At 37.9% G+C, this 15,656-nt stretch overlaps 1 protein-coding gene across 1 annotated transcript in view; it reads right to left on the bottom strand.

Moving 5' to 3' along the window:
* Window positions 1-710: 710 nt before the first annotated feature.
* ntrk3b (neurotrophic tyrosine kinase, receptor, type 3b) overlaps window positions 711-15,656 on the bottom strand; it is a 179,209-nt gene continuing 164,263 nt past the window's right edge. The window contains exons 16-17 of the mRNA XM_042407707.1: window positions 6,473-6,631; window positions 711-2,889 (exon numbers count right to left, since the gene is read on the bottom strand). Coding sequence (XP_042263641.1) covers window positions 2,704-2,889; window positions 6,473-6,631 — 345 coding nt within the window. The 3' untranslated portion in view covers window positions 711-2,703. The remainder of the gene's footprint in view (window positions 2,890-6,472; window positions 6,632-15,656) is intronic.

The raw sequence follows: 15,656 nt of genomic DNA, 5'->3' as shown, positions 1-15,656 counted from the left end.
GTCAACTGAGTACTTGTAATTACTAACTACATTTTAAAAGTAATATCATTTGGTTTTATTTTTTATTTTTGCTGTTAAGCTTTTTTGGGGGTCATGTGTTTTGTTTTGTTTTTATTATCACATTTTGGAACAAAACTCTTCATGTTTTCCAGTTCATTAAATAATTATCCAAAATATGGAACACATAATGCAACACAATTAGCTGATCTACTTCAGTGATTATTTTTGATGTACCATCCATAAATTAACACAATCTACCTGCTTCAGTGGCTCCTCTCTGGTTGAGGCAGAAGAGGTTTTATCAGAGCAATAGACGGGTGTAAAACCTCATCATAGCTAAACATGCAAAGGCCACGAGTGCGAGGAAGAGAAGAGTGACTGAGTCATGTACAGCTGATGAAAAATAAATCAGAATAATAAAAAAGAAGTGTTTTTATTTTCTTCTTATAAATTAAATGTGGATGAGGAAGCCATTGTGTTTCTTCTCACGGAGTGTGAAGTGACAAGATGCTGATAGTATCAGTCTAGAATACTTTAAAACAATAGATTGACATTTTTGGAAATCTTGTGGAGAGTTAGATGAGAAGATTGATGCACTCTCATGTTTGTCTGCTCAATATGAAGCTACAGCCGGCAGCTGGTTAGCTTAGCTTAGCTTAGCTTAACATAATGGCTGGAAACGGAGAAACAGCTAGCCAGGCTCTGTTTAAAGCTAACAAAATTTACCTACCAGCACCTGTGAAAATTACTAATTAACATGTTATACTGTAACCCTCGTAAAAATGTAACTTGTTATGATATTGTCTTATGTTATATTATTTGTGACATGTTGTCAGCTGGCAGCCTCATGGGGATGACAAAACTTAGGAGGTAATGTTTTACACTTCAAATTTTGATTAAAGAAATGGGATATAAAGAGCTGAAAGCCTGATGTCACGTTTGAGCTGGCCTCCACTAGCTTCTGTAATTCATTGCAATCTCTCATTGAACATTTTGTTCATCAATCTTAAGCATGTCCCTGGGGTATACTTTTCATATTCCTGGACAAATTGGCATCCACTTGAACTCTTGCTATTAGATGTTGAAGCCACTGTGATTACTTTCTGAGCATACGAAAAACAACTCTCATGAAAATGTACTAGTGCCACAATGTCGGTACTTATGTACGTCAATGCAACTTACTTGTATGTACTGTATGTTTAACCTGCAATGGTCTAGGGTTTATGGGGAATGTGTCTGTTAAAGGCAGCTAATAAGTTTAGAGCTTTAGAGGTGCTGGTATGTTGATTTTGTTACCTTTGAAAGAGCCAGGCTAGCTGTTTTCCTCTGTTTCCAGTATTTAAGGTAACCTAAGCTAACGGTCTCCTAGCTGTAGCTTCATATTTACTGTACAGAAATGTGAGCTGTATCAGGCTTCTCAACTAACTCTCAGCTAGAAAGCAAAGTGTATTTCCCCAAATGTCAAAGTGTTCCTTAAAGTTATAGATTTTCTTAAATTGAATGCGAGGCAAACACCTGCGACTAAAAATTATGGTTTTTACTCTCAGTTACAAAAGATGTTTTCATTAGAGTGGAAAAGCAGTTTCACACCAAAAAGCCTGAACATGACAGAACAGTTTCTCAAAGCGTGTGTGTATGTGTTTGAGGGGTGTGGTGTAAGATATTATTTATGTATGCATTATTCTTACCATGAAAAGCAAATGAACTGGAAAGTGGATATGAGGTTTCATCACCTTTTTGGAAAGTGTTGTGTTGAACCATGGATTCAAACCGTTCTCCAAAGTCTTTGTGATTCAGTGTCAGCAGGTGTTTCTAACAGTATTCACTGCCATTCACCTTCACCACATAGACAACTTACCAGTACTTACACAGGTAATTCCCAAGAGTAATCTCCTCTAGATAAGGATGAAAACAAATACCATAGCTTTATACCCAGATCACAGTCAGAAAAGGAACCAAAATAACATCAGAAAAAATAAGTTAACATAATTTTGACACATAGAATTTTACAATATGTACATTATTTTTAAATTAAAATAGATTTGTCAGTTGTCTGATTGGGTAGGTCCTCTACAGAGCACTCCTTTGTTTCAACCATCCAGTGTTGTTCCATAGAAGTTCCCATTAGAGCTCAGTGCCATCCAATCAGACTGCAAGTAAGGCTTCCATCATCAAGTCCCTGCCAATAGTTTGTCGGTGATATCTCCGGACAGGGCCGAGCCCTTAGCAACACACATGGCAGACCTTTCAACACCTTGACAAAAAGAAATAAATATAAAATATATGTAATATTTCTATATATATATTCATAAAACCAAACCCAGGGTAGATTTTAACTCTGATGTGTTCTCTCCATTAATATAATCAAACTGTGGCCCTTTTCCTATTGCCAGTCCACATTACTTCCATTTTTGTCTCCATTTTTGTGTATTTTTGCAGTTTTAGAGGAAAAAAAAAGTCTTTTTCAAACCTGTACATCTTATACGCAAGTAAACAAAATGTAAAAGTGCGTGTTTTTTGAATATGTTTTATCCACTATATCCAAAAGTGTTGCAGGCACTTAAGTCCTTCCCAAACTTTGTAGGTGTTTTTCGACAGTGGAGCAGGTTGGTTTGGTTATTCCTGGATTCGTGTAGGTCTGTCTGTCTGTATGTCTCTGTCGATCTGTCTGTCTGGCGAGGAATGGGCCATCCCAGACCACTGCTAGCCCAGGATGTCCAGGTAGACTGGCGTAGCTTTTCCCATGGCGAACAGGACCTTCTGAATGTCCTTAATGTTCAGTCGCTGCTGCGGTTCCCTCTGCCAGCAGCCAAGCATGATGTCGTACACTTCCTTAGGACAAATCCGAGGCCTCTCCAGAACCCGGCCCTGAGTTATACACTCAATAACCTGCAGAGGAGAGGGGCAGTGGAGTGAGACAGACGATTTTCTCGGACTGATTGCTTTCGTTTGTTCATAATGAGAAACCAGTGACACTGAGCATACTGTCCTTTGAGATTTGAGCTAATGAAACTGAGATGAAAGAAGTAAACAGAACACATTCAGTCTTAAATTTGTGCAATATTAAAGGGAAACAATATTTTTTTCCTGTCCCACAGCACAAAATAACAATAATACTGAATATCTGAGGGGGTAGATGTTTGTGATGTTGCTAATAGGGTGATTGATCATTTCTCGGTTGGACTTGTTCCCTAATTAGCCAGATTACTAATTGCAGTCGTGACTTTATTATTTGTGTCAATTCCATGCTACTGTAGTTTAAGAAAATGGAAAGGGGCCTATTTATGTGTAATCACTGTATTTCCACTGAAAAAGTGTGTTTTTTTTCTTTTAGGATTGTCACAACATTAATTTCTTTGCACTTCACACTTAAGTACTGATACCAGCTGAAATATGATGTGTTTTTCTGTCTTTTAATTTTTTTCAAAGGCGTAGAATAATTACCAACATAGCTGAAGAGGAAGAATATAAACTCTCCCTGTAAGACATATTATGGTGTCATGCAATTTCATGCTCTTGCAAGCTAGGAGCACAACAACACGGTGCCAGAACAAAGCATTTGATAATCTACTGCCATCTGAAGCTTAATTTTCTGGAAAGAAGGTACAACCAACCTAATCTGTGTTTAAACAAATAGGATTTTACTGTGGTTTATACTCAAGTGTCAATAGCAGTGAAACACTGAAACAATACAAAATATTTGAACAAACCCGTGGGGAAATCCTTTCCTATTGTTTCATCTGTTGCATCTGTTTACCAAGGTAAAGCACTCCTCTCTCTCCGTTGTTGTGTATTGTGAGTCTCATGTCTTGCCACTAAAGTATCAGGGACCTGACAGACAGGCAACCCTGAGACTGAGAGGATGGAGGAATCATTGATGCAAAGAAATATGGAGCCTCTTTGCATAAGTTCCCAGATCACAAACATCACAAACAAAACCAACAGTGAAAGCTGCAGTGGTCATGGCTACAGCACCAAACCAAGTGGATGTGGCAAAACATTCATGTCATCCTGAGAGAAATCAGGAATGACAGAGAATCTAGCTCATTTACAACCGTAATGGTCTTGTAACCTATGGAAAGTTTTTTGATAAATTCAAAACCTATCAAGTGACAAGGTTGTGTCTATATATCAAGATGGCAATTCAATTTCCTGCACTCTCTATTACAGCCTCACCAACCTGCAATATTATAATTAAATTTTCTGACATTACCATTTCCAATCAATCATCAAATTAAAACATGCCAAAATAGGTTTAGGATTGAGGTTAACCCCTCTACTTTGTTGACATTGGCTTTACTTACTGTCTCTCAAATACCTCACTGCTGTGTGTAAAAAAAAGAAATTGCAAAATCATCCAATTTTTTCTGTTATATATAGATTTTCCTTCTTCTGACCTTATTTGATATCAGCTGCTATTAAGAGGCCCAGGCAGGAGGGGTAGAGTTAAACAGAAGAGTCACATTCTTGAAGTTTTGTAGTTGCAACATGTTAGCATATAGCATAAACCTGCATTCTTTCTAATGGCCAGCAGTGGGCGACTCCACTGGCTCCAAAAAGAAGACCGATCGTATGGAAGTCTATTAGAAAATTACTCTACTTCTCACTTGTTTTATTACCTCAGTAAACAGTTTCCTAATGAGCTTATAGTCTTCATCGCTAGTTTCAAATCTTCTTAAATACAGCATGATGTTCATTTTGTAAATTATGGTCCCATTTAGAGTAAAATAGACAACAAAGCAGGGTATGCTTTAGGGCGTGGCTACCTTGTGAACATTGGTTATGTTATATAACCATGACGTAACCCCAGATTCACAGAGTATAGGCATAGCTGCCACTATTTCACAGTGTGTTTTCAGTTCATGAAAGTTACTTGTAACATTTTGGTTAACTAACATTTTGGTGGCCTAAAAAAGTCTTGTTCAGTGTTTAGTTGTACTAAAAGACCCTCTAAGTCGGATGTTCAGTTTTTTCTGGTAAGTACATTTTGTTTTAATAGTTTTAAGCCTGTTTTTCGCTAGGGAAAATTAGCTTTAGCATTATGACAGTTAACCATAAACTGTAAAATGCACCAGGCAAACCAAGTTAGCAGCTAGCATTAGGTTCAGCTCCACCCTCTTGTCCAAATATGGTCACTTCTGGCTCCAAAAATCCAAGATGGCAATGGTTAAATCGCCAAACTCAATGCTTCAAAATGGCAGTCCACAAACCAATGGGTAACATCATGGTGACTACATCCCTTTTTTTTACAGTCTGAATAAAACACCAGACTCCATGTTTTTGTGGCCGCACTATTCCATTAAATGGAAATATTCTACATGTCTTGTGTATATATATACATATATCTTTTTTTTGTATCGTTGAAAACTTGAGGATCGCCACTAGAATTGAAAATACAGTTTTATGTGTTTAGTTTGTTGGAAATTTCATTGTTCAGCTTCACAGAGGGAGTGATTGAGCCTATAGAGTGCAGTGGAGAATGAAGCCTCTTTGAAACAAGTTCCTCACCAGCTGATCATTTATTGTTGCCACTGATACCCATTTATAACTGTTGCCATAATGTATCATTGAGTTAACTGAATCTGAATAAGTGCATAACAAGTATTGCATTAAAATGTAACACCATCTTAAGACAAAGTTACATTAAAGACAAAGATCTTTCGGCTGTGAGTTAACACTATCATTACATTGTCATAAAGTCCTGGCAATGTAGTCTAATCAGTTGAGTGTTTCAAACCCCTCTCTGCTCAAGATACACAGAAATGTAGAAATTCCAATTTGTGTCAAGCCCACGAACATATTGATGTTTCAATTGAAATACTTATAAGCGCAATGCATGCCACATGCCAGGTTATTCTTTTAGGTCAATTTAATTTTCTCAATATGCTGGCTTTACAAGAGTAATCCTAATTGAATTTTATTGATTCAAAGCAAAGCCTCCAATGATAAAGCAAACCAATCATGGGTGTTATGTAATGCGGCATCTTGTCTGGTGGCAAAGCAGCATCAATTTATCACCTCGTTGGGCCAGAGAGGCGTGACTCTCAGAAAGAGAAGAGAAACAACATGAGCTAGTAGATTAAGATCCAAAATAGCAATGTTTATTTAAATCTGCTATTAGACAGTTTTTGCTTCCACTCCAGGTGAAGCAAAGCAGAGTATTCCCCTACTCTCCACGGTGCTTTGTAAAGGAAGGCCAATCTATTCACTTCTATCCTACTTGTGCTTCTCGCTTCTTTAAAAATAACATGGGATCAATTAAATGTACTGTTTTGCAATAAATATCCTCACTTGCACCACCCATGAGAGATGTTTGGACATGTATAGAAGACTTCAGTGTTTACCCCTGGATAACCCAGGGGTATGATTTTCATCGTGTGCATGAAAGCTTGAAGTACAGCCTTTACTGTAATACGGTTATACTGTATGTATTGTGTGGAGGTTTAGCTTTAATCCTTCAGGCTCTTTGTACCTCATTGTTACCCAGCTGAAACCAGGGCTGCTTCCCATAGGTAAAGATCTCCCACAAGATGACTCCAAAGCTCCAGACATCACTTTCCGTGGAGAACTTCCTGTACATAATGCTCTCTGGGGGCATCCAGCGAATAGGTAGCATGGTATGTCCTCCAACCTGAGGAGAAGAAAAGAGAAGAGAAAAGAAAAAAGTAGAGGAGATCTTGATTGCAAATGGAAATGTTGTGGCTAAAAACACAGATTAGAAAATTCAGTCATCAACACAACTCCCAGGCATCAGGGGATTAACTGTCCTTGCATGTAACTGATACGATGGGCTTAACATCTCCTGAATGTCTGCTGTACTGCTGGATGTTGACACTGATGCAATACAGGAAAATGCTGAGTTATCTGCCACCCGCTCTATATGAATTGAATTGCACGATGTGAAATTCTTTAGGTTATGGTATTAAACCACCCCTTTGTTCTAGATATAAGAAAGCAATCCCTTTTCTGCAGAAGTATTGGCATAAAGCAAAGGATCAGAGTGTCAAAGCTGGAATTGAATGTGTTCTAATCAGTTTTAAAATAAATCCGTTTCAACCAATGGAAAAAGGAAACTGCTGAATGCATGGTTATGGATCCTCATGGTGAAGAAGTCCCTTTGGCTGCTAATGTACATGTGAATGTTTAAATTCTGTTTTCATTTGCTCAAATCAACACTTAAATCTCCTGCATTCATAAGAAGGTTTGCATGAAGCAGGGTAACAGTTGAGGCAGCTGCGTAAGCTCTTTAATGTCTTCAAACCAGCAGAACATGAAATGAAGTCTCCCTTGCTGTAAATCCTCTGAGGCTGGATATTAATCGATTAAACAATCATCCATTAATCATCCTTGCTCTCAGCTTCCATTAGCAGGCATGGTTATAAAATCTATTTCCCATTCATGTCAGTGGCTGTGCTTTAATCATGGCGGTGATGAGCTGGACAAGACTGATGTGGGAAAGAACAGCAAAGTATTGCAAGTTTCAGCTCAGAATCCTAGGACAGTATTAATTACAGAGATTATTGTGGGGCTCATACTGGGAGACAATGTACACAATTGACAGATGATATGAATAACATGCTTTGAAGCCTGCGCGTGGATGAGCCATTACAGTTCTTAGTACATGCTGACCTTTTGTTTCCACCTCTAAGAGATGTGCTCAACAGTACAACTGATTAAAATCATCACAAAAAAAAAAAAAAGTCTTGACTCATTTGGAATTTGTTGCTCTTCCTTCCTTGGTGATTTTTGCTGTCATTAAGTTTTTCTTATCTGGTTCAGTTTTTGGCCTTTGCTGTTGTTATTTTGACATTTTTGTGAAGATAATAACAAGATGAATTTATAAACCTCTTTGAGGTTTTTATCTTTAAGTCAGTAGAAACACCCATGCAGGTTTCAGACACAAATCCATCATCACAACCATCCATCCATGCATCATTCTGAGCTCATTTTCTGTGGTTAAGGACAAAACAAAATCAAATACACAAACACTCAAGCCCTGAAATCATCATTAGGACAACCTCTTAGCTTGTAGCTGAATTTACCCACACTGAGATTTCCTCCGCTCTGTGCCTCTGGGTTACAACACAATCAGATTCATTTAATCATAATAAGCTCTTCTCCGTACTCCATTTACTAGCTCCAACATCTGTGTGCCTTCAGCTGTGAGCGCTGTGTGGCTTTTTAAGTACTGAAGAAAAACAAAAAAAACAAAAAAATCATTAAAAATCATCTCAAGTCTTACTAATTACCTTCTAGTTCCTTAGCACACTCATTGCACATTTCCTTTCAAACACAAACTCTGCATGTCAGTTTGAAGCAGCAGATGAATTTTCTGGATGTTTTAAAGAAACATGAGATTTGTCAATCTGCAAAAAAAAAAGGCTGTTCCTTCCTGGGCATTTATTCAGAATGTCCTCTAGTTAGTTAGTCATCAGATTTACTTGCTGAGTATGAGGCCTCGGCCATTACTTGTCCTTCATGTGTAACCTTCTCTGAAGTCCAGGATTGGGTTTCACCAGCGTTTGGTGAATCCATACTAAGTGTGTGTGAAGTTCTCCCCAACTAGCTACTTTCAAACTAGTGATTTATTAAATCAGTTTGGACCTGATTAAAATTTGAAATGCAAAGACTTTAGGAATGCATAAATCAAAAGTAATCAACTATGTACACAAAAAGTCACTTTAGCATTATAAGTAACACAAATAAGAGTTTTAGGAGGCCAAACACCATTTTAAATTTAACTGCAGATACTACTACTGTATATGTAGAGATGACTTTGTTTTATTTATATATGCATACGCTACGTCATTTGGTCATAAGGTTATTTTTTTTTGGAAAATGTGATATAAAATCTTCCCACTTCACATCTTTATTAATGACCATTTTGATCAAGTTTCAGGTCAGATTTGTCGACCATATTCCATATTAGCTCTTTTACTCTTTAGTGTGAGTGGGTCGCACTAGCAATTACCAAGCTAAAGTTAGATTTGTAAGTTAGCTACATAACAGTTATACCCAGCAAACAGAGGGTGTAAATGTATAGTAAAAAAACGAATCACGACATAAGAGCTTGTCTTTGTGATGCAACTCATTTTTATTTAGTGATGCATAACTCGTCATGTAGTCACCACTTACATTATTACTTGGCTAAGTTTGAACTTGTGAACAACTGGTGCAACTACTGAAGGCTGCAGGAGTTAACCTGTAGTCATCCTAACTAAAGAATACTCTAATAAGAACAAGCTTTAAAAAACTGTTAGGTGTTGGTGTTATTGCAAAACTCAGAGAACCCAAGATGGTGCCTTGAAGAAGTGCCTCATAAATAGTTTATAATCCTTGCTTGGACTCGAAACAAAGGCTCTTCAAGGAACCCCTTTATCTCACATAGAAGAACCTCATGGCATTTTGTACCCTGCGTATATTGGATCTACACAATGGTTGAGTGAGTGTCTTGAGTGGGTCAATAACTGGTGTGTAGTGTTAAGTGTTTACTGCACAGTGATACCACCATGCTGTGTGCCCTCCTTACATTTAACACTAATCGATATTTGTACCCATGGCCTGGAGGTCAACAAGAACATTATACAAAGAGTTTTCAGCAACAACACCTATATGCTGACTGTGAATCAAAATCACACTCCATTAACTTCCAGACTCTCCAACATTTGGTTTTACTGGTTTTTCAGCAAAGTAAATGGAGGGCATCATTTCACTTCCACTCCTCTCTCACGGAAAGAGGTCGATCTAAACAAGTCTGTAGTCAGTCTTTAACTCTTTCCTGTCTTCGAATGAGAAACTAAAACAGTTCACTTCAAAATTAGTCTTATTACATGTATCAAATTAAGTGTAATTCACAGATAATTTGGATTTTGAGTATTTGTTATGACAGACATTAGCAAAATGAAGGGTTATGTTGAATCGTTTTACTCCTCAGCACATTGTGCTTCAAAATCTTTTTCTTTCACATTTATCCAAAGGTCCAGAGAGGGTTTTACTGAGCATACACTTATTTTTCAGCTCCATACTGCTTTACATTAATACATTTACAGCTCAGAGCCGCCCAGTACAACGACAGTCTTTCAGGGGTTAAGTACTCTCCTCAACTGCATCTCGGTGTGGAGTTGTAAAGTGAGGAGAGAACACTTTTGTGTCATTTTCCCCGGATCCTCCAGTCACAATTCTACTTCTATAACTATTAGCTGAATCTGAAAGACAGAAACATCCTTTACTTCCTAATTTTTGTAACTCCGCCCTGCCAGCTCAGTATCTGGCTCCCAGCCTAAACAAGTATAATCCAGGACCACCCTGGAAGATAATCAAAACTGCTGGTATTGATTATGGAGAACTGAAACTGCCAAAAATAAATAAAGACATAAATAAATGACTCAATAAATATATTAATATACTATTAAATGCAACAAAAATAATATTTTAAATAGATTAACGTATTAATGATAAAATATTGATATTTCTGTTTTAATTTGCTTCTGTATTTATTTACCTTTGTGTAATTTTTTGTATAAATGTGTTTATTTATGTTTCCATTTAATTTTCTTTTAATTTTAATTAATTAATTTATTCACTTTTAAATGTATTTATTTATGTATTGATTTAAATATTTATTTATTTCTGTATTGTTTTTCCTCTGCATTTTACCCCAATTTATTCCTTCAAACTTATTTCTGTATTTTCTTTTAACATTTCTTTGTACATTTCTCCTTCATTATGCAAATGAGAGGGTTGTCATTCAAAGTGTGTCATGGAGTCAACTGTTTGCCTATTGGTTGATCATCATCAGATTGCATAGATCCAACATTCACATGCCTTGCTCCCACACCAGTGGCTAGCCTGGGAAGGAGAAGTGTTTGGTTTGAAAAGGAGTGGGTAGAGGGTTGTAATGGCGACGTCAGCTAGAGACTCGGTGACGGAGCTATTAAGAGAGGCGGCTAATAGACTAGAGGAGTTATACCATATTATAACACAGTGTTGTTTCACCTCGCAATGTTGTAATATTTGCTATCACATATCAGGCAGTACCAACATTAGTCGTGACTGTCTACTGGCAAGATACTTTCTCACAACAGAAACTAATGCTAATGCGATCAGCTTGTTAGGTCAGTTGTATGTTGCAGTGTCTGATTTAACTCCTCACTACGTTTATGACACTGCTGCACAGTAGAGAGAGAGAGAGACAGAGAGAGATAAAGAGAGAGATACGTTTCTCATCTAAGTTTTTAATAGGATGACAAAGGACGTTACAAAGGGTTTCAATGGCCTCATTAAGGTGACAATTCATAGAAGTTATCACAATAACAACCTAGTGTTTGGATGTATTAAAATGTTGTATACAGTTAAGAGGAGCTTCATAATTACCAAACAGATGCTGCTTTACTGGCTAGGCCTGCAGGCATCAGCCGCTAATACTAATAACAAACCTATATAAAAAACACTATTAGTGTATTCTAATATTCTCCAACTGCATTGGGTAAAATAAAGCATAATATAAACCAAGGTTTAATCCCACCACCAAAATTCAAAACACTAACTTGGAAGTTACTATCACAATCAACTGATCAATAAAAGAGTGAACAGCAGCAGGCAACCACGAACAAATAAAACATTGTATGAAATATGCTGTACATATTTTTGTCTAGAATCAGGTAAAACATACATACAAACATACTGAATGTAAGTTTTTAAATGATGTATCTGGATGTATTTCGGCCAAAAGAAAAAATGAGTGGATATGCCAAAGCTGCACAATGCTTAATTAGCTATTTCAACATGTTTCAATCTGCGTCTGGCTCTACATTAAAATACACACAGAGATAGACAATCATGAGACAGGTTTTTTTTATTTAATAACCATGAGTAAATCGCGAAAATGTCCAAAAATACCCCATCACCCAAATTTTCCCCCAAATTTCATATAAATCTCTTACCAGGTTTCAAATATATATAAATACACAATTGTGTCAGTCTGACTGAAAATGTAACCTCTTGGTAAATATGACTATGAATTGTAGAATTAATCTGATTTGTAATAATTTCAAACTGCAAACTGAGAACCACAACATCCATGCTGGGTTTCACACTAAAGTCCTGTGTTAAATTGTCAAGGCTGTGCGAGTCACAGGCCGACTGCCTCTTGTTTAGTGAGCTTCCCTGGACCTGTTTCAGAACAGAAACAATATGTTAAAAAGAAAATGTTAGACATGAAAAACAGCCAAATTAGACTAAACTGCAAACATCAGGATACAATTTTTACCAACATGCTTGTTCTTTCTTGACACAACATTATTTAAAGAAGATGTGGGATATCAAAGGAACTGAAGGTTTTTACATGATGTTGATCACATCATCAGATGCTGTTGAGCAATCAGCTGGCACACCTGGTAATTATCATTGACTGTAAAAAATGATGGAGGTAGCCACCATGACATCACCCATTGGTTTGTGGTCTCCCGTTTTGAGGCCTTGAGTTTGTATTTTGATGTTTTGCCATCTTGGAGTTTTGGAGCCAGAAGTGACCATATATGGGGGTGACCCTAACGTGGGGGTGAGGGTGGAGCTGACCCTAACGCTAGCTGCTAGCTGCTAGCTGCTAGCTGCTAGCTGCTAGCTGCTAGCTGCTAGCTGCTAGCTGCTAGCTGCTAGCTGCAACTTTGGTTAGCACAATGCATTTACAATCTATGGTTAACTGTGATAATGCAAATGCCAATGCTAATTTTTGCAGGCAAAAAGTAGGCTTAAAACCATAAAAACAAAAGGTACTTATTGGAAAAAACTGAACATACAACTTCTTAGAGAGTCTTTTAGCTTTTTTAGGTGACCAAAATATTACAATTAACGTTCATGAACTGAAAGAGTGATAGCTACGGCTATGCCTATACTCTGTGAATCTGGGATTACGCCATGGTTACGTTACCAAACGTTGCCCTGGTAGTGACTTGCCTGTGATGGCACCCACCTGTCATTCAAAGTGGCCACGCCTTTGATTATGCATAACTTTAAGCCTTAATAAAATTTAATCAGGTGAGTTACATAACAATCCCCCCCCCTCCCCCCGTATAGTTGTCATGAATGGGGTACTTAGCTATTGAGACTTTGGAGCCAGCCTCAAACGGCCATTTGAAGAACTGTGGTTTTTTGCATTGCAGTTTTTGGTGCAACCATAAATGGCAGCAAAACACAGTAGAGGCTCTCACACTGGTTTGAACTGAAACGAGTGCACATAAATTGGGTAAATAACATATATAAACATAGTCTTGACTGCGTTTTGCTGTCATTTATTGTCGTGCTACTCTCCTCTGCTCTCTGTGTTTCACCGATAGTGGGGCTGAACCCTCCGTGTGTGTGTGTGCTGCACACACAGCGCAGCAGAGGAGAGACAGTGAATCAGGTGAAGGACAACTACACTTGCTACATTACTGTAAGTGCAATGAACACATCATAAGTAAAAAGCCAAGAAGAGCAATTTATATATGTAATCTGTGCAAAAGATGGACAGACTCCAAATGATGAAAAATATTGCTCTAAAGAATATGATTTGCAACACAACAAAATATACAATAGAGCACAATATGAAACGATAGACATTTGTCTATCGTCACACAATATATATCGTCATATTGCACAGCCCTAGATTTTACTTCTCAATTCAAGCCAGCATGCTGACTAAATTCTAAGTTAAAAACATTAGAAACAAGGACTTACCAGAACGGTTACATATTTCATGTTTTGGTGAAGCTGAATCTCTGATAATCTCTCGTTGGCATGGAGCTGCTGCTGAAAGGCGGAGTTGATCAAGCAGCTGTGTTTACCGGAGGAACCAAACCAGCTATCAGTCTCACACGGTCGTGGCTTCGACATCCCATCCTGAACATCATTATATTGCAAATAACATAACCCTCTTGTCTAAAATGAGCCCGCACACAAACATATTCTTTTATTACTGAGGCAGTGAAGTCCATTTCATCACCTGCACGAAAACTAGCTGCTGCCTTTCCTGCTAGGAAAGTGGACTTCATGTGGAAGCGGGGCATGTACAGTCTATCTATGCACTCTAATGTCAATCAACCAATAGGTGAAAAGTTGACCCCATGATACACCTTGAATGACAGCCCCCTCATTTGCATAATGAAGCAGAAATGCATAAAGTAATGTAAAAAAAAAAAAAAAGTACAGAAATAAATAACAATAATAAATAATAGGGGGTGAAATGTAAAAGGAAAATAATACATAAATAAATACATAAATAAATAACTACATTTAAAAATTAATAAATTAATAAATAAAATGGAAAATTAAATGGGAAAGTAAATAAATACAGGAATTAATACAAAGGTAAATAAATACAAAAGCAAACTAAAACAAATATCAATTTATCACATCTTATAAATTAATTAATACCTACATTTATTTTTAATATTATTTTGGTGCATTTAACAACATATTAATTTATTTATTGAGTCATTCATTTATTTCTTTATTTATTCTTGATTTTGGCAGTTTTTGTCCTCCACAGTTAATGTCACTCAACTGTAATTAGGGTAAACATAAATTCTGTTTTGATAACGAAAGGTGCCCTTTATGCACACCTTGATCCATAACACAACACATCAGTCCCCAGAGTGGATTTTGTGGCTGCAAGAACGGCTGGCAGGAGTTTTCCCTCTCGTTCACCCTCAACCTCATTTGCCAGGGTTCCACTGCAAGCTAATGGCCAAATGAACACTGACTCATACTCCACCTGGTCTCATTAGACATGACACGTTTCAGTATTGTACACAACATTAAGCCAATATTGATGCCGAGACCAGTTGCCCCCGTTGTGTAAAACCTCTGTGCTGAGCCAAGCTAGGTGGGCTGAAAGTGAGGTGAAGGAGTTGGCGAGGGGCTGTATACCAATCTGTCCCCCTGTGGAGCTTTATAAAGATTAAACGAAATTAATTAAGTTCCTGTTAGTCTAAATGACTTATCTGAGGTCCACCCTGCCCATTGCACGCAAGGCTAAACCTCATCAGATGCATACTAATGATTCAGCTGCTGCCGTGGCGAGGGGCATTAAAACTGGCTGACTCTCTGCTTCCCAAATGATTGCATGCTATCACCTTGGGTTTTTGTGACAAGGCCATGGTAATTAGCTTGGAACATAGGGGAAAAGGGGAAAAAAGGCTGAACACATAATAAAAATAAAATAATTGCCCCTGTAATTATCCTCATCTTTCTCACTCAATGTCACATCGAGAAGCTGGCAATGCTCTGCGGGGAGTGAGGAATGAGTCTGGGGCTTTTTTTGTTGCTGTGTAAACTGGATTAGTTCTCTGCCTGTCCCACCGTGGCAGGGGAGTGATTGGATTAACGGCGTGGAGAGCACAGCAGCATGGCAGAGGGAAAGATTACTGGCCCAGTTGGGCTCTTCGATGGGCGCTCTGCGGCCTGCAGGGAGCCCTGGGAGGCCCCAGACATCTTAAAGGGCCCTGATAACCATCTAGACACTCTCTCTCCCTGCTTTAACCACACTGCTATCTCTGCTCCCCCAGCTCAAACAGCGGCGAACACAAGTTCACTTTTAGAGGCTATGATGCCCATTAGGTTTCTACCTGCTGCGCTGCTGCCAAGTGGAGATAAAGTGGTATCTACTCTGGCCGCTG

The sequence above is a fragment of the Thunnus maccoyii genome, chromosome 1, assembly GCF_910596095.1.
Source record: "Thunnus maccoyii chromosome 1, fThuMac1.1, whole genome shotgun sequence".
Taxonomy (NCBI): domain Eukaryota; kingdom Metazoa; phylum Chordata; class Actinopteri; order Scombriformes; family Scombridae; genus Thunnus; species Thunnus maccoyii.
This window is presented reverse-complemented; position numbering and strand designations above follow the sequence as displayed.